The sequence below is a fragment of the Nyctereutes procyonoides genome, unplaced genomic scaffold, assembly GCF_905146905.1.
Source record: "Nyctereutes procyonoides isolate TBG_1078 unplaced genomic scaffold, NYPRO_anot_genome, whole genome shotgun sequence".
NCBI lineage: Eukaryota > Metazoa > Chordata > Mammalia > Carnivora > Canidae > Nyctereutes > Nyctereutes procyonoides.
In genome coordinates, this window is record NW_026575140.1 from 69406394 (window position 1) to 69425871 (window position 19478).

The 19478-nt window shown below is 47.0% G+C and overlaps 1 protein-coding gene across 14 annotated transcripts in view; it reads left to right on the top strand.

Annotated features, from left to right (window-relative positions):
• The first annotated feature begins 6659 nt into the window (after window positions 1-6659).
• Window positions 6660-19478, top strand: part of NCAM1 (neural cell adhesion molecule 1) — a 295160-nt gene continuing 282341 nt past the window's right edge. For 12 of the 14 annotated variants that reach the window (XM_055305759.1, XM_055305765.1, XM_055305760.1 and 9 more), the window contains exon 1: window positions 6660-6974. In XM_055305759.1, the coding sequence (XP_055161734.1) occupies window positions 6923-6974 (52 nt within the window). In that variant the 5' untranslated portion in view covers window positions 6660-6922. The remainder of the gene's footprint in view (window positions 6975-19478) is intronic. The other 2 variants (XM_055305768.1, XM_055305769.1) reach the window with 1 other exon arrangement.

The window sequence follows — 19478 nt, forward strand, 5'->3', positions numbered from 1 at the left end:
TTTTTTAAGATTCTATGTATTTATTCATGACAGAGAGAGAGAGAGAGAGGCAGAGAGAAGACACAGGCAGAGGGAGAAGCAGGCGCCATGCAGGCAGCCTGACGGACTCAATCCCAGGTCTCCAGGATCATACCCCGGGCTGAAGGCGGCACCAAACCGCTGGGCCATCAGTGCTACCCCGTTTCTCCCTTTTCTTAATTTGTCTCTCACTTCCCAAGGTACTTGTGCTTAGGAGAGAAGGTGCCACCAGTGGGCACAGGCATGGATGGGCCCCTCTGTCTCCAACAGTACACATGAGTCTGGAACGACCTACATTTCGTGTTGGCTCTGCCCAATAGGCTCCATTCCTTGGTGTTGGGGTCGATCCCTGATAGCATTTTGGGGTGTGACCAAGGAAAACGGTACAACCACAGAACTCATAGAGGTGTAGAGGGAAGGAGGATGGGCACAATTAGACTGGAGAAGTGGAGATAGTAGGGGGAGAAGGAAAATATTTCTTCTCTCTTACCCAACTATTGATGCCACCAAATCTTCTGGGGCATTAGTTGTCTACAACTACCCTGGCGGTTATTCAGGAAGGACAGTGGTGCTCTAGCCCAGGCCTTAAAATAAGACCAATTTCTACTTGTGAATAGCTAATCATTGAGTGCTGCACTTCTGTGCCCTCATCAGTCCCCAAATGTCTTTCTATTATCGCAGAAGCTCAAAGAAGGAATGAGTAGAGAGTCTATTATTATTGTTATAGCTCACATTCATTAGGCACTCACTTGGAGCCCAGCGTGCAAATCTGTTCTTGTCTGCGTTGCTAATGACCCTCCCATCCCCAGACCTGGTGGACACTCCTCTCCGTCTTCATTTCATTTAGCTTCTCAGCAACACTCATCAGTGACACATCCTGCCTTTTGACAGGTCTCTCCTGGCTTGGTCCTGAGTCTTGGCTGGATGGCCTGGATGGCCTCCTACCTCTTGTGCCTCCTCTCAGTCTTTTTGCTTGTTCTGCTTTCTGCACCTGAACTCCTGAAACTCCCTCTCCTCCCTCTCCATGTCTTTAGCTAGGCAATTTCATCCTTTTGCATGGCTTTAGATGACATGAATGCTGATGGCTCCAGAATTTGGATCTCTTGCTAAGATCTCTCTCTTCTGACTTTCCTACTCACATCTGAGCACCGACACGACATCTCCACGTGAGTGTCCCACAGTCGGATGTAACTTGTCCAAAACCCAACTCTTGATTCTCCTCCTCTCCAAACAAGCTCTCCCAGCATGGTCAGCATCTTGACATCCTCTGCTCCTCATATCCTTTAGCATATTTGGCTAATTTCATCTCCACTCGTCTCCATCCTCTCTCCCCTTCCCCCTCCCTGCCTCCATCATCTCGTCCCTGGATTTCCGTAGTGATTTCCGAGCTCCCCGCACCCACTTCTGTTTCCCTATAAGCCATTCTCCATACAGCAGTCAGAGCACTTATTAAAACATGTAAAACAACTCATGTCACTCTGCTGCTGAAAGTCCTCCAGGGCTTTCTTTGAACTTAGAATAAAACACAAACTCCTTACTTTAGCCTTCAAGGTGGCTCACGTGCGCTGCTTATCTTCTGTCCCTCCTCTCTTTGCTCTTTCCAACCCAGCCACTCATATGCTATTACTTTCTAGAGGCAGCCGGTTTTTCTGACCTCAAGGTCTTTGCACATCCCTGGAATGCACCTCCACTTCTTCTTTCCATGCCTGGATACTTCTCATTCTTTAGGGGGCACCTTACCTGTCACCTGTCCTCAGGGAAGCCTTCCTTGATCTAAAATAGATCTCTGCTGTCATTCTTTATCAAATAATCCTGTTTATTTCTTGCCTGATTCTAATTACAATTTATAATGGTTTTCGTCTCTTTGGTTGTCTACTTGATAAGCCTTGTAAACATGTGTGTTCTGTTCACCTTCTTTCATCCCCCACCACTAACACAGTGCATGTGATAAGTGTCCAGTATATACCTGTTGAATGAAAGAGCATCAGTTCTGCACTAAGCCCTCTAGGTATGTTGTTGTCATTAATATTCATAAGAAATCTAAAAGATAGATACTGCCCTAGTCCCATTTTGTGAGCAAGAAAAACAAGGTTTATAGGTGTGAAATAATTTGCCCAAATCCACAGAGCCTATAGGTGAAGAATCTAGGATTTGAATTTGGAATGTCAGGCTGCAGGACCTGAGTGCTCACCCCCTGCACTTCATCCCCACTGGGGTGTGTAGGAGGTTGTGTAAGTGGGAGAAAGAAGTTATTAGGTCTCCAACATTAGCTCAGTTATACTCTGATTTATAAGATCCTGACGTAGAGATCTTGGCTTCTTTCTCCAGTCTGCTAAATCACCTGTTTCAGATTTTTTTTTTAAAAGACACAAAAGGAAGTTAGGCAGCCTGGGGTCTGAGTTCAGTTTGGAGCCAAGAAACCATTTAAACCTATCTTGCCTTTGCTAGCTCACTATTAAGTTCCCTAAGCTGGCCGCACGTTTTATGGCCTGGTTCTTGGGATTGGATCCTGCTTCATCTCTCCATATGTATACTGAAAAGAACAGCTCACCCAATTGGGCACTCTGTGATAGATAGTTCCTTATGACCTGGTTTCCCACGGCTGTGGAGTGAGATTCCTATTCGTCTCCAAGATGTCCACATGGCTCCAGCACTAGCCCAAATAACAGCTCTGGAAGGATGAGAAAACAGCCCCCTCAATCTCTACCAAAATGCCAGTGATCTTTTTATTGTAGAAATAGGAAAAGTCATCATAAAATTAATATGGATTCTCAAGAGATCCTGAACAGCCAAAATAATCTTGAAAAAGAAGAATAAAGTTGGAGGTCTCACATTTCCTGATTTAAAAATGTACTGCAAAGCTATGATAATCAAAACAGCGTGGTGTTGCTGTAAAGACAGACTATAGACCAATGGAATAGACCAGAGAGCCCCGAAATAAGCTCTTGCATGTATGATCAAGTGATTTTTGGCCAGTATTTTTTCCCAGAATGCATTTTGCCCATGCCAAATGAGAGTTACGATTCCTGAGATATCTGTAGGCCATGCAGTCAGGCCTGGGGTCTCCTTTTCAGAACCAGCAGAGAAGAAATCTTACATGGAAAAGAATATGCCGGGGCAGCACTTTATTCTAGACCCACTTCATTCTTCAAGTAGTATAACTCAGACCCTAAGGTGGTGGTGTGGTGAGAGGGGGTTAGCAACGGATGTAATGTACTTTATCACCGGACGCCAAAATCATCACACTGAGAGAAGAAAATAAAATCTCCTTTCAAGCCTCCTCCCCACCTTCAAGCTTGCCTTCCTGTCCTTGTCCTATTATCACACTAGTCCTCAAAAGAGTGGTCTACACTCCCCGCTTCTCCTTCCTGGACAAGCCACCCTCTTGTTCCTGGGACAGTAGCATCTTCCTTTCCCACAATTCCACTGGGCTCTCTCTCAGAGACTGCGAATCACTTTCCAACAGTCAAATATGGGGAACTTTTTTTTATTTAAAAAATATTTTATTTATTCATGAGAGACACACACAGAGAGAGAAGCAGAGACATAGGCAGAAGGAGGAGCAGGCTCCCTGTGGGGAACCCGATGTGAGACTCAACCCCAGGATCCCAGGATCACGACCTGAGCCAAAGGCAGACATTGAGCCACCCAGGAATCCCTCCAGGGAATTTTTAAATCATCGTATTTGCTTCAGTACTCTATCTTTCTGCTCACGTTTTCACTACCCCTTAGCTTGTGTGTTCTTAGCACACCTCACTATAAGCATACTAGATATTTATCAATTTATTTCTATCTTCCCTATAAAAATGGAAACCCATGAAGGCAAAGATTTTGTTTTGTCCACTGCTATATCCTTATTGTCTAGAGCAGTGCCGGGCACTTAGTTGGTACTTAGTGTTTGTTGAATGAATGGAGGCACGTTTTGACATCTTCCTCTGCCTCAGACCCCAATCTTCAGAAAGTTCTTCAGTTCTGCTGTTTTTGTCTTAGAAATTTTTCTCACATCTGTGCTCCTGTTGTCTTACTTTTCCACCGCACTCCAAGGAGTAGGACCCATCACCCCTTGGTGAGTTGCCGTCATAGCTCATTTGTACTTTACCAAGGAAGCTCCCTCTCGAAAGCACAGTCCCGAGTGGCTCCTTCCTCAGCTTCCCTCCCTGGACGTTCACACAATAGAGGCTCATTACTTGTGCCTGACAGTCTGGGATGCCTGGGACTCCCTTTGGGAAGAGACGTCTGGGGAGGTCCACAGTTTTGTCCCATTTCAAAGTGTGGTTCAGGGAGGGACTGATGCGCAGAGCTCACAGAGGCAGGCATTGATGAGTGGAAAGAGGACGAATGGGAGGCAAGTGATGGATCCTGTTAAAAGAACAGAGGAGAGACACATGCAGTGTGGCCTGTAGTGACTGTGGGGTAGAATTCTAGAATGAGTCATTACAACAGAGATCAACAGCCACACAGGGCAGGGAGGGGCTGGAGAGAGAGAGAGAGAGAGAGAGAGAGAGAGAGACAGAGAGAAAAGAAACTCAATCATGCTGAAGTCAGATAGGATTTCTACACCTGCCTACGTTAAAAAGCTAAAAATAGGGACATTTGGGGAGAAAAAATAGTGAGGAATCTTTCAATTCTACTGACACTGGCTTTAAGAAGGGAGGTTTACAGAGAAGGGCGTGTCTCTCACTTTTGGTAAAATTAGAATTAGGAAAATTTTATTTTGGGTTATCCCAGTCGCCACTTTTTTCCTTTTTTCCTCAGGCCTGTTCTCTCCATCTTTCCTGGCTACCAAAGTCTCCTTTTAAGGAAAGAATCTAGTATGTTGTACTTAATGTTATATGTTATGGAAATAATTTTACATGCTAGTAGAAGCCCATTTCTGAAGGTAAAGATGCTTAAATACAGCCACCATGAAAAAAATCTATATAGTCCACTATACCCAGCACAGGCCTAAGGACAGTGTTTGTTCAATAAATATTTATTGAAAGATGTTCAAAAAGCATTATTTATATGATCAAACTTTGGAAACCATCTAAATATCCAAAAAGGGGAAACCACTGAGGAACCATTGATATGCAGAAATACTACTCAGCTATAAAAATGTTTAGAAGGCCTTTGTAAGGACCTGGGAAAATGCTCATACTGAAATGACGGAGAAAATAAACAAGATTCCAACTGCTACTATATTGTGTCAACTCTAAAAATCATGTGCATACACAAAAGACAGAAAATTGGTGGGTGTCTGTAGAATCTAGATTTGGGGGGGGTATTTTTTTAGTTCCTTTCTGCTCTTCTGTATTTTTGAATTAGTTATAATTGGTGTGAGATAAATATTTTTAAAATAACGTTGGAAAGCTTGGGAAGAGGAAGTATTTTTTTTAGGGGCCCCAAAAGTCATAGCGCGTTGCTGTGGTTCTCCTGGTCCAACACATGGGAGGAGACGGGGGGGGGGGGGGGGGGGGGGGGGGGCGGGGGCGGGGGAGATACCAGGCTCTCGGGTAATGGAGGCTGGGCTGTTTGGCCAGCAGAGGATGGGATTTTAAAGAGTAGTACAGCAGTGGAGAGCCTGACCTTTAACGCAGGAGGGAGTACTTGGTAACACGAGTGTATTGGTGCTTTGAAGGTGGCCGACTTCCTCTGGGAGGGTGTCACTGCGCTGGGCTAATAGGCTAATCCAGCATCTAGAACATTTTGTGCTCCTGATTCTTCCTCAGCTTTTGTTTCTTAAACCCTCAAGCCTTGCTCAGGTGCTGAGACATGTTTATTTCCCCCCTGCTCCCGCACCCTCCTCTGTGTAAAATACAGCTGTAAGATGAAGTGAAACCCTTTGTGCGTACCCCAGGGATATCCTACATTAATATCTTTAAGAATTGAGGTTCTGCACCATGATAAGAAAAAAAATCATTATCTAATATCTTGCCTCTAAAGACCTACGTAAAAGGCTCAGGGATCTTCATAAAGAGACTACAGATCTCAGCATTCATAAACAAGAGAACATTTCCTCCGGTTGTTTCTGGAAATCCCTTCTAAACATCTGCGTTTTCTTCCAACTTAAGTAGCTTCCCACCCTCCTCTCCCCTGAGATCTGTTGCCACTCTGTGGGAGACTAAACTTCATAGCCAGTTTCAAACAAAACAAACAAACAAACAAACAAAAACAAAACCACAGCAAAATCCTGCAACAGCAATCTATCTCCATCCCCCTCCAAATTTCTAATTTCCTGCACTTAGGGAAAAAAATAAATAAATCAATCCTAGCCTAGCTATCCTTGTGTTTCGATGCTCTTAAGGATCTAAACGGAGAGATGCGACCACTCTGGAAACCTAATCAAACCTAAGATTTTGTTTTTATTATTCGCTGGTTATCAACATATCCGCCCTCCCGATTAAGGAAGGCTGGATGGCAGGAGGGACCGCGGAGGCGTGGGGGAGAAGTGTGAAAAGAAGAAATCCCAGCTCTGCCTGGAAGGCTGCGTGTGAGCGAGCCCGACTCCTCCGGCGGCTCCAGGCCGCGTTTTGCAGGCGGCCGCATCTGCCTCCCCTGTCTCTCTTACCTCCTTGATGTTCGGCACTATTTGTGGCCGGCGTGGTGGAAGGACACAGTGAGGTTCTCACCCCCGCCCCCCGCCCCCCGCTCGCATCCCCAGTTCCATCAAAGCGAACCCGGGCCAGCGCAAGGATCTCCGAGTTGCGAGTGTGCTGAGGCTGGGACTGTCACTCATTCTCCGCTCAGCGCGTGAACGCAGCTCGGCAGCCGCTGGCAGGAAACAATTCTGCAAAAATAATCGTACTCAGCCTGGCAATTGTCTGCCCGTAGGTCTGTTGCTCCGCCGCCGTCCACACTCTCTGCAAGGGGCGGGGGGCACAGAATTTACCGCGGCGAGAACATCCCTCCCAGCCCGCAGATTACAATGCTGCAAACTAAGGATCTCATCTGGACTTTGTTTTTCCTGGGAGCCGCAGGTACATTTTGAAATTACGATGACTCTCGGTCCGCTGTACTGATTGTCCGCTTCCCCCTCCTCCTCCCCCGAGGACACTGTTATGTGGGGTGGCTTTGCGTGGGATGCTAAGGGCGGTCGTTGTCGTTGGGCCGAGGAAGGAGCGCGTCGCCCGGCCGCCCGGCCGCCCCGCCGGACCCCGCGCTCCCCCGGGCCGCGCCGGACCCGGGCTGCCCCCAGCGCCGCGAGCGCCCGCCGCGCCTCCGCCTGCAGCGCGCCCGCCCTTCCCACTTTGTGTGCCGGGGCGCGGGCAGCCGAGCCGTCCGCTCGCGGGGACGCTCCGGGGACGCTCCGGGGACGCCCCGGGGACGCCGCGGCCGCGCTGGTGCTGGGCAGCGCTCCTTCCCGCGGCGGGCGGGCGGGCGGGCGGCGGGGCGGGGGTGCCGCGGCTCGGGGTGCCGCCGCGCGGGCTCGGGGGCCGCGGGGCCGGGGTGACAGGAGTGAACAATAAGGCCGGGGCAGCCGCCCCACCGTTATTTCCCCGGCTCCAATAAAGTGGGGCTCGCCGCCTTCGCGCCCAGCCCCCCTCGCCTCCCCCCCCCCGCCCCACACCGAATAACGGTTTGCAGAATGGGGCGAAATGGGCAGAACCGCAGGGCTGTGTGGCCGTTGTTGCACCCCCGTCGATATGACGTTAGTTTTTCATTTGCCAAATTGCTGGTTACTTGCAAAGCCTGCTCTCGGCCGGGAGCACGGAGGCATGGGAGGGCCGAGCGCCGCGTTTTGACAGGAGGCAGCGCGGAGGGGCGGAGGGCGAGGAGGGCGTGATCGGGCTGCCTGGTGTGTGCGCGCGTGTGTGCGCGCGTGTGTGCGCGCGTGTGCCTTCACCTGCACACGCACCGCCCGCCCCGCGGTGCACGGTGCGCGAGAAGAATGGCAGGTGGCCGCCCGCAGCACCTCGCCCCAGCCCCCTTTCTTTGGGCGAGGTTCCCGATCCTGGCAAAGTGCGAACAATAGGGAGCGGAGGGGAAGACGGTCGAGGGATGCTGCCGCGGGTGGCGGGGGCCGCGCCGCGCCCAGACACCCCGGGCGGCCGGGAGGGAGGGCCGCGTCGCCGGGGGTGTTCCCGTGCCGGCCTCCCCGGGAGATTCTTCAGTGCGCGCCCACACTCCCCTCCAGCTGCTCCCCGCCCCGCCGCCCCGCCCCGCCCGCCGGGATTCGCACTCCGGCGTGGACCGTCGGGGAGGGGCAGGGAAGGGAGCGGGGCCGCAGGGAGCTGGGCGGGGCGGGCGGGCGGGCGTTCCGGGCGGGGGCGGTGCCGGGGCGCAGGGGCCGCTGCCAGGTGCCGCGCCGGGGACCGCCCCGGACGGCCGCCCCGGGTGGGGGGGCGCGGGCCGGGCCCTCTCCGGGCCGCCGCCTCCGGCCAGCTCGGGCCCCTCTCCCACGGCGGCCAATCAGAGCGGGGCTGGCTGGGCGGGAAGCCGCGAGACGCTCGTATTGCGGCGCGGGTGGCGGCCCCGAGCTGCCAGGACCGGCTCCCGGGGTCCCAGCCTAACGGTCTCGCTCGGCCCCGCCGGGAGAAGCCCCGCCCCGCCCCGCCGGCGGCCCCGCGGCCCGGAGGGAGGAAGATGGAGTCCGGGTGTCCCCGAGAGGCCGGGCCGCCCGCGCGCGCCCACCCGCGCCCGCGCCCGCCCCCGCCCGCGCCGCCCGGGGCGCCCCCGCCGCGCCCCCGCCGCGCCCCCGCCGGTCCCGGCCCGAGCGCGTCGCCCGCGAGGGCAGCGGGGCTGGGCCCACCGACGCGCGTGCGCCGACCGCGGCTCGGGCCGGGGGCGAAGCTGGGGGCGGGGCGTGGGGGCGAAGCTGGGGGCGGGGCGCTCGGCTGGGCCCCTGCCCCCGGCCGGGGTCGCCCGGGGCGTGCCCTCCTCCGTGGTGCCGCCTGGGCCGCGCGCCCTGCGCTCCGGGGGCCGCCTCCCCTCGGGGTGGGGGCGTGGCCGCGGGGACCCGGTCGTTGGGGGCCTTTGGGGCCCCGCCGCCGCCGCCGTGGCGGGTGCCCCCTCGGGGTCGGGTCTGGCGGCGGCGGCGGCTGGTGCGCGCCCCGGGAGCGCGGGCCGGGACGTGGGGCTGCCCAGCAAGGCGGCACCCGGCCGGGGTCCCCGGTAGGGAAGCGGCCTCAGCCCCGGCCCTGGGACCCATGAGGACCCGGAGGGCGCAACACGAAGCGCACCCACTGATGCTTAACAAAAGAACGAAGTTGAACGGTTTTCCATTAAATTCTCGGTAATACCATGGCTTAAAAAAAAAAGAAAAAAAAAAGGAAGACTTCAAGTCAGAGGGGGTCAGGGCGAAGATAAAAACAATGTTACATACATATACACGCACATGCACACAAACATGTATATGTGTCTACGTAATAGTAACTATAGTAGTGATAATTATTATTATTTTGGCCTCAAATGTCGTATCATCTCCAGGGACAATGGTGGTTCGGTCTCCGCACTCCACACAGTGCATATGAAAATTTACGTACAAGGTGCGCTAACCTTATTAACGCGACACGAACCGGGCCTGCAGCTCCTGTCATTTTGGTGTCTTTTGCTCTTGAGGAATGAAGTGCAAGGTTGTGGAATTACCTGGCAAATTTGAGTCTATTCTAACAGCAATTTGGGATGTTTTGTGCAAAAAGGATTTGATCTGGAATGGTTAAGTCCCGTTTCTTTGACAATTTTACAGTCCTCTGCCAGTTTTACTTGCCAGAGTGAAGGAATGAATAGGACTGGTTTTCTAACAAGATAGCACTGGATTAAGAACAAAGGGCAGCTTTGCTACCTTACAAAAGCCAGCTAGCATGGATATAAGTACATATAATATTCCTCACTAAATGAATTATCAAGACGTGTTTCAGCCGAGTTTGCTGTCGCTACAAGCATACTGAGCTGTATTTTTTGCCTGTTAATTTTCATTTTAACAGGCAGAGATGTGCGTTTCTGAACAAAGCTGCAACTGAATGTAATATAGTCGTATTGAAGAATGTGGAAAAACTTTCATGACTCTGTCTTAAAGCCAAAAAGTTAATTTTCTGTCAACAAATATTAGCATATGTTAAAATACTGAAAATAACTCGGAATTTATTTAAAATTCAACAGAGTGAAACACAAAGAGAATATAATCCCGACGTTGTGGAAGTGTGGCCTGTCCTTTATTTGATAGTTTCTGAATCACTCTTCCTGCTGTGGCAGTTCTAGAGATCTACCAATGATGCTGTTTTCAGCAGTCCAAAAATTTACATTTTTTTTGAAAAATCAGTTTTTCAAGAAGCTTCCCCTCTTTTTCCCCCCAGCAGATTAAACTTGATGATATTTACCCAGGGTCAATTTAAAAAATAATAATAATAATACCGCAATAGCAGAAAATAGCAGGGTATGTATTCTTGTTCAGTAAAGAAGGTTCATCCAAGTCTCTATGCTGATTGATTAAGGATTTATTGGCCTAACTGTTGATTGTTTCTTGAACTTGATAGTACAAGAATGAAGGAAGTCATTATTTGCAAAAATGCTCCCAAACCCCTAAATTTATGGTATAGGAGTACGGTCACAAGGGCAGTGATAAGAGAGAGCAATTAGTCACAGGGAGCCCCCAAATTCTGAGTTTCGCATAGCGCTTCCCTTCGGAATACATTCATCACTAATTGACTACTTCAGATCGGTAATATGTAATTTAATGTAAGTAATCTGTATCTGTATTTTTCTGTCACAGGGAACAAGATCTTAATTGCCTTTCAAAATAAATAGCACCATTTTCTCATTCAAAACCTAATCTTTGGGCATGACAGATGTTTTTGTTTGCTACGGAACTCAGTTTCTTAAATTATAGGCAGCGTCTTGCAAACTTTACACCGTTTGAAATAGGGACTTTGGAATTCCTGATCCAACCACTTACATTTTTTAAGGTGACAAAGACTCTATTTAAAATGAGTTTGATGAATTCCCCATATTTACGTCTCCAGAGTTAAGGGACTATGGCTGCTCTCCAGACAGAAAGTGACTTCAGTGCTACTGGCAGACCTCCAAAGATATTTTACAGACAATCCTTCCTGTCTTGGTGCGAAATAAGTGATTGACTACCTGTTGCTAAAGAATGGTTTGAACTTTCCCTGCCCACCTTGGGTTTGCGGGGATGGAGAGCAGAACCAATTGGCAGGGAGGGGGAAGAAGGGACCGCACCTGCCGTCATCAGTCTTCTGGGAAGAGGCAGCCTTAGACAAAGGCGTTTGCAAAAGACTCTCCAGTGCTATTTAAGTATTGAGTTTTGGAGCACACAAATGTTTTATGGTGTCAAGATAAATATTTTAATGTAGCTTCCATAACTGATAATTCCTCAGTTTAGTGATCTAACAAATATATAGGCTAAAAAACATCTGGAACTCTAAAAGAAATGGCAGCAAATTGCAAATACTGTTTTACTGGTCTTAAAAATGGGTTACAAATTAGACAAAATTGGAACCATGAATCAACTGGCTATGTAGTAACAGTGACTACTTGAGTTTTGAGTTAAAAAAAGACTAAGGTTAAGGTCCCTTTAGTTAAAAAAGAAAGAAATGAGTAAAATTCAGAAGAGAGTTTTATACGTGTCTTAAAATAGTAGGTCTCTGAGCAATATTGTATAAGACAGCCTTTCAGCGAGACGGAGATGCCCAGGGACCCATCTGAATCCTAAGGGTTACGTGTCTATGAGGCCCAGAGTTTTCACTATATGGAAAACAATCCTAGCCAGCCTGTTACCAATAATCCAGATAGATGTGCTCACTACTGTAGGGCAATAAAGCCCAGAAGTCCATCCGAAGGTCACAGTCATGTCACCTTTGCCTCTTGCCATTATTAATATTAACTCTTGGTGCCAAACCTTAAAACCATTCGCTGATGTAAAGGGACGTAAATTATTTGGCATCGCCAGTAGAGCCATTATGCCCATTCACTTCACGGTGCTGAAATGCTGTCTCTCAACTGAAGATGCTCATTAGGAGCATTGCCTTTTGGTATTGGCCTGAGTGCCAAATGGCAGCCTTTCAGGCAGTTTCAGTACATGACAGTTAAGACACTTTTAGGCCGAGTCTATGCGCAGCCACTGAGTTAACTGTATTCAGTTAGGATGACACACTTCTCCTTTCCTGCAGAATTAATTTAGCTCCCAAGCTCTGGAGAGCCTCCGAGAGGACTATGCTGAAGGTTAAACCATTTGCTCTATCTTGAGTATCTGTGTTTCTGAAAATAAGGTTTTAATAAACCTATTATGCATTCTTTTTCTCCCAGATAGATGTAAATATGTTTTCCTTTGAATTCAAAGACTACATCACTGATGGGACTTGAAAGGCTTCTGTGTGACCTGTATTCTACTCTCTATTCTCACTCAGGACTTTCTGATTTGTGACAGCAAACACTGGCAACATCTGGCCCTGTTTCTCTCTCTGTGTCATTCCTGAGATCATATGCGAGAAGACTTTGGTGTCTGATTACCTCATCATTTAGGAATATTCAGAGTAATGTCACGGTGTGTGAGATTGTGTTACATTAGGTATTCTCTTAAACAGTTGATCAAATATGTTTACCGAGTGCTAGCTTTTTATCATCATCTCTGTGGGGAATGACAAAGGACTGGGATGACATACTTTCTGCTGTCAAGGAAGTTGGAGGGGAGCACTGCATAGAGAATAAGAATGGCCCGCAGCCCCAGGTTGGAAGCCCAGCCACACATACCCCTTATTTCACTATCCAGTCTTGGGTGAGCCATTTAACTTCCCCAAGCGTCAGTTTCTCTTTCTGCAAAATGGCAAAATTAGTCATGTCTCTATGTTAGAGTTGTGAATGTTTTAGAGATCACTGGACTTTAGTGCATGCAAGCCCTATTTATTAATGAGAAAGAAAGATGTATCTGGATCTAGAAAAAAAAGTAATACTCAGACATAGTGCTCTTTTCGGAAGGACTTAAAGAATATCATGAGAACATGACTTCAGTGATTAGAACTTGACTTTGAAAAAATCTTGTTATATATGCCGGCATTGTCATGTTGGTTGTGAATATGTTAGAAAAGTGATCTCATTATAAGGCTGAAAGCCATAAGCACAGGGTTGATCAGTTGTGAGGGCCTTCTCTAAGGAAAATACAAAACTCTTAGAATGTAAATGACCATGAGAACACATGAGCAGGTCCCCATCCCATAGCACCTTGGAAGGCGCCTGTGCAGTGTGGGGGCCCTGAAAGCATCTGACCCTGTGTTAGCAACTATGTCCTGGTCTGCTTGGGTCCACTTGCTTGAGAATATAGGCTAATCGTTCCGGCTTGTTGAGCATGTATCTCATAAAGGTTGTTTTGTGCTTTGAAGATCAGAATCTACATCGAAATCAAAGCTATTTTTGGAAAGAAGAAGCTATTTGACCTTTATTTTATAGAGAATCTTAAGTGAGACCTGAGGTGATTTAATATTTCTCACTGCTTATATTTTTGTAAATTACTATCTGGAATAAAATAAAGTAATTGCTATTATTATTCAAATGAGTCAGACATAAGTGCCCTACTGGCAGGGCAGGAAGTAGTTTTGCCAACTAAAAGGCATATGCTGTATTGGAGAAGAGACTCAGACTGTGCGTCAGCTATCGAAGAGGAGAGAAACTGCACTGATAATATTAGTAATTGTGTCTTAATCATCATTATCCAGTCCCAGAATTCTGATAGGTGTTATATCACTTAATCTTCATATCATTTGTTCACTAAATATTTATTGAGTGCCTCGTTCTGAGAATCCAGCGGTAAACGTGCATCATCTCTGTCTTCATGGAACTTCCAGTCTAAGTGTGCAGGAATACAGACACTAAAAAAGTAACACACACATATATTTATAATCCCTGATAAAAGCTAAGGAAAGGAGCAGACTGCATGAGAGATTATTGGGGGGATCACCTTTGACTGCATGGTCAGGGTGGGTGAGGAGGTGACATTTAAAGAACTCTGTGAAAGAAGAAGGACAGATGGTATTCTCATTTAAGGCATGGTTGATTGACTTCTTAATTCAATAAACACAGAATCACAGCAGATATTCTTGAATTAATTCAGCAAACTTTCCTGAAATCTTGAGAAGGGCCAAGTTGCTTCAGGAATTGTTCTGGGTTTCGGATTATAAAGTCGAGTAAGCTATGCTCCTGCCTCTAGAGCTTACCATCCAGTGTGGGAGATAGACATACTAGACTTATAATAGAGACATGAATCGAATGCCATTGGAGCACGAGGAAGGAAAGCAGTGAACTCTGCTTGGGCCTCTTGCTTTGGGCGTGGGGCACGAACTAGTTTGCCTTCAGTCCACAGTGTTTGAGAGAGGAGTATACCCAGCGATGCTGTGTGGGGACTTGGGGAGGAGTAGACAGAGATGAGCAGGGTGCTCTGTAAGGCCACATTGTGTTAGGTCTTCATATAGAAGCTGGGCCTGAGAAGGGCTAAGTGACTTGCACGAGTGAAGCTGGAACCATAACCTGCATTAGTTGGCTGCATTGCATCCTGTTCTTGAAGTGAAGATAATTTGAATCACATAGCATCAGAATGTGAGTTTGCTTGTTGTCTGCCAGAAGTGAGGGAGGAGTGAGTCGGTGGAGGGGCCAACCAAGAGCTTTGGGGTCTGACAAGTCTAGGTTGAGTCCACTCACTGTTGGTGACATTTTGCACATTGCTGCACTTCTGGGCCTGCCTCCCCATCTGTAGAATGGGGATAATGCCCTTGTGGGCTTTGGGGAACTTTAATAAAATCTCATACATAAATCAAGTAATACGCAGTAAGTACTTGATATGTGCTTTAAAAAAGTTCATCTTGAAAAAAAAAAGTTCATCTTGAGGGACCCCCCGGGTGGCTCAGCGGTTGAGCATCTGCCTTTGGCTCAGGGCGTGATCCTGGAGTCACGAGATCGAGTCACACATCGGGCTCCTTGCAGGGAGCCTGCTTCCCCCTCTGCCTTTGCCTGTGCTTCTCTCTCTCTCTCTCTCTCTCTCTCTCATGAATGAATAAAATCTTTAAAAAAATAAAATAAAAAAGTTCATTTTGAGTGGTGCCTGGGTGGCTCAGTCGGTTAAGTATCTGATTCCTGATTTCCGCTCAGGTCATGATCTCAGGGTCGTGAGATCAAGATGCCCAGTTGGGCTCTGTGCTGGGCATGAAGCCTGCTAAAGATTCTCTCTCTCCTTCTCCCTCTGCCTTTTTCTCTGCTCCCATTCTCTCTCTCTAAATAAAAATAAATAAATGCTACGTTTGCTTTTTATTTTTATTTTTTAAAAGATTTTATTTATTTATTCATGAAAGATAGAGAGAAAGAGAGAGGCATAGACACAGGCAGAGGGAGAAGCAGGCTCCATTCAAGGAGCCCGACGTGGGACTCGATCCCGGGTCCCCAGGATCACACCCTGGGCTGGAGGCTGCACTAAACCGCTGAGCCACCTGGGCTGCCCTGTATTTGCTTTTTTTTTTTTTTTAAAGTTCATCTTGAATGGAGATTTTCTTTGAAATGTTTACAAAATATGTGTATTGTGAATATGATATGCCAAGTTCTGTGCTGGAGGCTGAGGGGGAAAAGAAAATAAATTTAAGAATACTATACTGGTCCTGCAGAGGCTTTCAGATGGTTGGGGAAGAAACAGTTTACACTGTTAGGAAATCATGAAAGGTACTGTATGAATCAGTGCCTAAAAGGAGGAGACAAATATTGTAAAAGTTGTTAAGAAAGACAAAAATTCATCTTGGCTGATTTTATTTTATTTATTTTTTTAAAATGTCCAAGCTTTTAATTTTTTAAATTTTTATTTATTTATGATAGTCACACACACACACACACACACACAGAGAAGCAGAGACATAGGCAGAGGGAGAAGCAGGCCCCATGCACAGGGAGCCCGACGTGGGATTCGATCCTGGGTCTCCAGGATCGCGCCCTGGGCCAAAGGCAGGTGCCAAACCGCTGCACCACCCAGGGATCCCTCTTGGCTGATTTTAATATCCAAGAAGGTGTGAACAAGTTAGTGATTTGTGTGGACCCCCACGGGCGTGAGGATAAATAAGGAGAGGGGAGGACCCATTTCTCTGTAGGACAGGATCAGTCTAACTAGAGAATTGGTCTGGAAGAGCAGTGAAAGCAGGCTGGATATTGGGTCAGGTCTTGTTAAAATCTTTGGTGTTAGACAAAAGAAGGATGTTGGAGAAATTTTTTCCAAAATAGTCAAGAATATATTTGGTGATAACACTTAAACAAATGCCTTGCTGGGCTCTGTGTTTGATGGTAGCTATGAATTAGCAGGGGAGAAGTAGGAGCAGACTGGTAGGGATCATCACAGTACTTGGAGAGAATGTTTCTTTCTGTAGCAGCTACTCTAGTGGTTGGACAAAATAGCAGGTTAGGAAAAGGATTTTTGCAACACAAAAGTCAAATTTTAGAAAATTTTATAAAAATCAAATATTTATGGTTCCAGAGGGGCTTGTTAAAGGAACCCAATGGTGATATAGTTTGTAAAACAGATAATCTTGGCAAGATATACTTGTAGTGGTTTTGGATAAGGATAAAAAAGGCACACAGCTGAAATGTTAGTGATGAGCAAGGAGGTAGGGGAGATGGTGGTCCAAAATGGGAGGTGATGGGAGAGAAAAAAAGTCTTAAGTTGCAAACCCAAGGGAATGAAATCATGGAACTTATCAGTGTGATGGGGAGACTGAGGAAAGGGGTTACCCTGAATGAAAGATAGACCTCAGCAAAAACATATGAGGTTGGGATACCTGGGTGACTCAGTAGTTGAGCACCTGTCTTCGGCTCAGGGCATGGTCACAGGGTCCTGGGATCGAGTCCTGCATCGGGCTCCCCACAGGGAGTCTGCTTCTCACTCTGCCTATGTCTCTGTCTCTCTCTCCGTGTCTCTCATGAATAAATAAATAAAATCTTTTTTTTAAAGACTTATGAGACTTTAGAAAAAAATTGGGCATCTTGGTATCTTGTATTTTACCTTCTAGGTATTTTTCAGCTGTGGGTGGTGATATCTATTTAGTAGACTTCCACCAATATTTAAAAAAGGAGAAAAAGGGGATCCCTGGGTGGCACAGTGGTTTGGCACCTGCCTTTGGCCCAGGGCCCGATCCTGGAGACCCGGATCGAATCCCACATCGGGCTCCCGGTGCATGGAGCTTGCTTCTCCCTCTGCCTATGTCTCTGCCTCTCTCTCTCTCTCTCTCTCCCTCTCTGTGACTATCATAAATGAATAAAAAAAATTTAAAAAAGGAGAAAAAGAAGGAAAGTAAGGAAGAAGGGAAAAGTGGAGGAAAGAGGAAATGAAACAGTAGAAAAGAGAGTATGTGTATCTTCTGTAACAAGGGTAAGTGTTATTTTGTGGAACTTTGGTTGACCCAGTTGTGATGGAAAACATGTCTAATTAGGGCTCAGATCAGAGTAATGTCATAGATATTGTGGGACTAGACAGAGGCTAAACCAATCTGTGGTGCAGAGAAGGTGTAGGACAGAGATCTAATGGGTTTGAGGCAGAGGGAGAAGCAGTGACAGCAGAAATACTTACTGAGCATCTATGCAGTCTCTTAACTGTGGGTGTAAAACCAAACCCCCTAACTGAACAGTGCAATACCTTGACCTGGGAAGGCCTACTCTAGAGTGGAGAATGGAAAGACAAATGGGAATGCCAGGTAGCATCTCAAGCCAGATACGTGGCTAGGATTTCAGAGGCAGAGTAAAGATTACCTGGGCAGCAGGGGCGGTTGGAGAACTCTTCCCAGTGCAGTGAGAAGAGCTGGAGGCTTTATAGTAAGGGTTTCCCTTTGCAGATGGGAAGCGTGGGTGAGGTAGTTTACCTGTTGTGTGTTTGAGAGGAAGCTGCAGGGATCCCAGCCAGGGGGGCCAAGAATACTGAGGGGTCACAGTAGTCTATATTTTTATCCCCTTTCAGTGGAGAGAAAACACCATGGGTTACAGTCAGTGCATTGTGGACTCTTCATCACAACCGGAAGGATTTATATTGTAGTATTTATGCAGCGTTTAGAATGGCATCTTGTCCATAATTCGGAAGGCGGTTTTGAACAAAAGGGAGGGGGCAGAGCCTAGTGGTGTGAATGCCTCTGTTAGAGAGGAATGATGTTAAGTGGACAAAAGTTGGGAACAAATGGTATATGGAATACGGATTTTGTTTTTTTTTTTTTTTAAATTCCTTTCACTCCTTAAGATTGGAAGAAGACACATTTTTTTATACCATCTGAGTTTTCCCTAATGAGCATATATTACTTTATATTCAGATTACAAAACAAATACTGTATTAAAAAGAGGGCAGTAGTACTTAATGTGGGTTATGCGTGTAAGGAGGATGAGGTGCAAGTAGAAACTTTAGATTTGTTTCAGAGGAGAGTGGGGATCTTAGAGAATTTTAGTTGGACAGTGAAATTCACGTTCTCAAAGACTGAGGAGGAGCAGATATCCAGGATACTTGGCCACAAAAAAGGGAAGAATGGGGTGTTGGGATGGGGGAAAGGCTTCACACTGGGGGGCCATCTGAGCGCTTGTATCTGCACAAAGGAAAAGAGCCAGGCGATGAGCAAACCTTGCAAAGGACAATGGGATGGGTTCATCCCAAAGGAAGTGAATAATGTTAAGAGGGTTTTCTCCCCAGGGATTTCATTTATCATGGCTGGTGATAAATTTTAGACAGCTTTGTTGTCTTGCATCATTGCCCATGATAATCATACCTTTGTTCTATACCTTTGAAAAAGGTTTGTAGATAGCAAAATCTTTTGAAGTTTGTTCAGTTTGTTACAGATTGGATGCATTGTTTTTATCACATCAGCAAAGGAGTGGACATGGGTGTGACTGATTACTGATGTTCTTTTATTCATAGTGCTCCTGTGAGGGTCTGTCCTGTCTGTGACATGCTGCCAATTGCTAGTTAAGCTGTAGTATGAGAACTGGATTCAGGGTACAACTTGGAAACCTTGAAGACCTGCTGAGGGGCATGAGCAGATGCAAATCCAATGCGAGCTCTTTGATCTGAGTTATAATACAAACTATCTTTCTTTCTTAATTTAGTATCTCCTTTTGGTGTTGTAGAGCAGAGCATACTGTATCATACTTGGGGGCCTTTGACATCAAACTTGGTGTCCTGTAGGGTGGCTCTCCTGCTTTCCATGACCTTGAACCAGTTATTTTTATCTTTCCAATGTTCAGTTTATTTCTCTGTGAAACAGGAATAATAATACCCCCCTTAATAAGGTTATTGTGAGGACCAAATGAGGTAATTTATGCAACTGTCTGGCATGTAGTAAGCTGAGTCATTTTTTCCCCATTTTCCCTTTTTCTGTTAAAGTTCACAGTGAAGCGGTGTACAATTAGTGTTGGATTTAAGTATTGATTATAATTAGAATCACATTTTTTCCCATTTAGTTTTCATTCTCTGAGAGTTCAGGATCACTATGGATTGCAGCTGAGTTAGAAACACCATGACTGATGGCCTAGCTGTT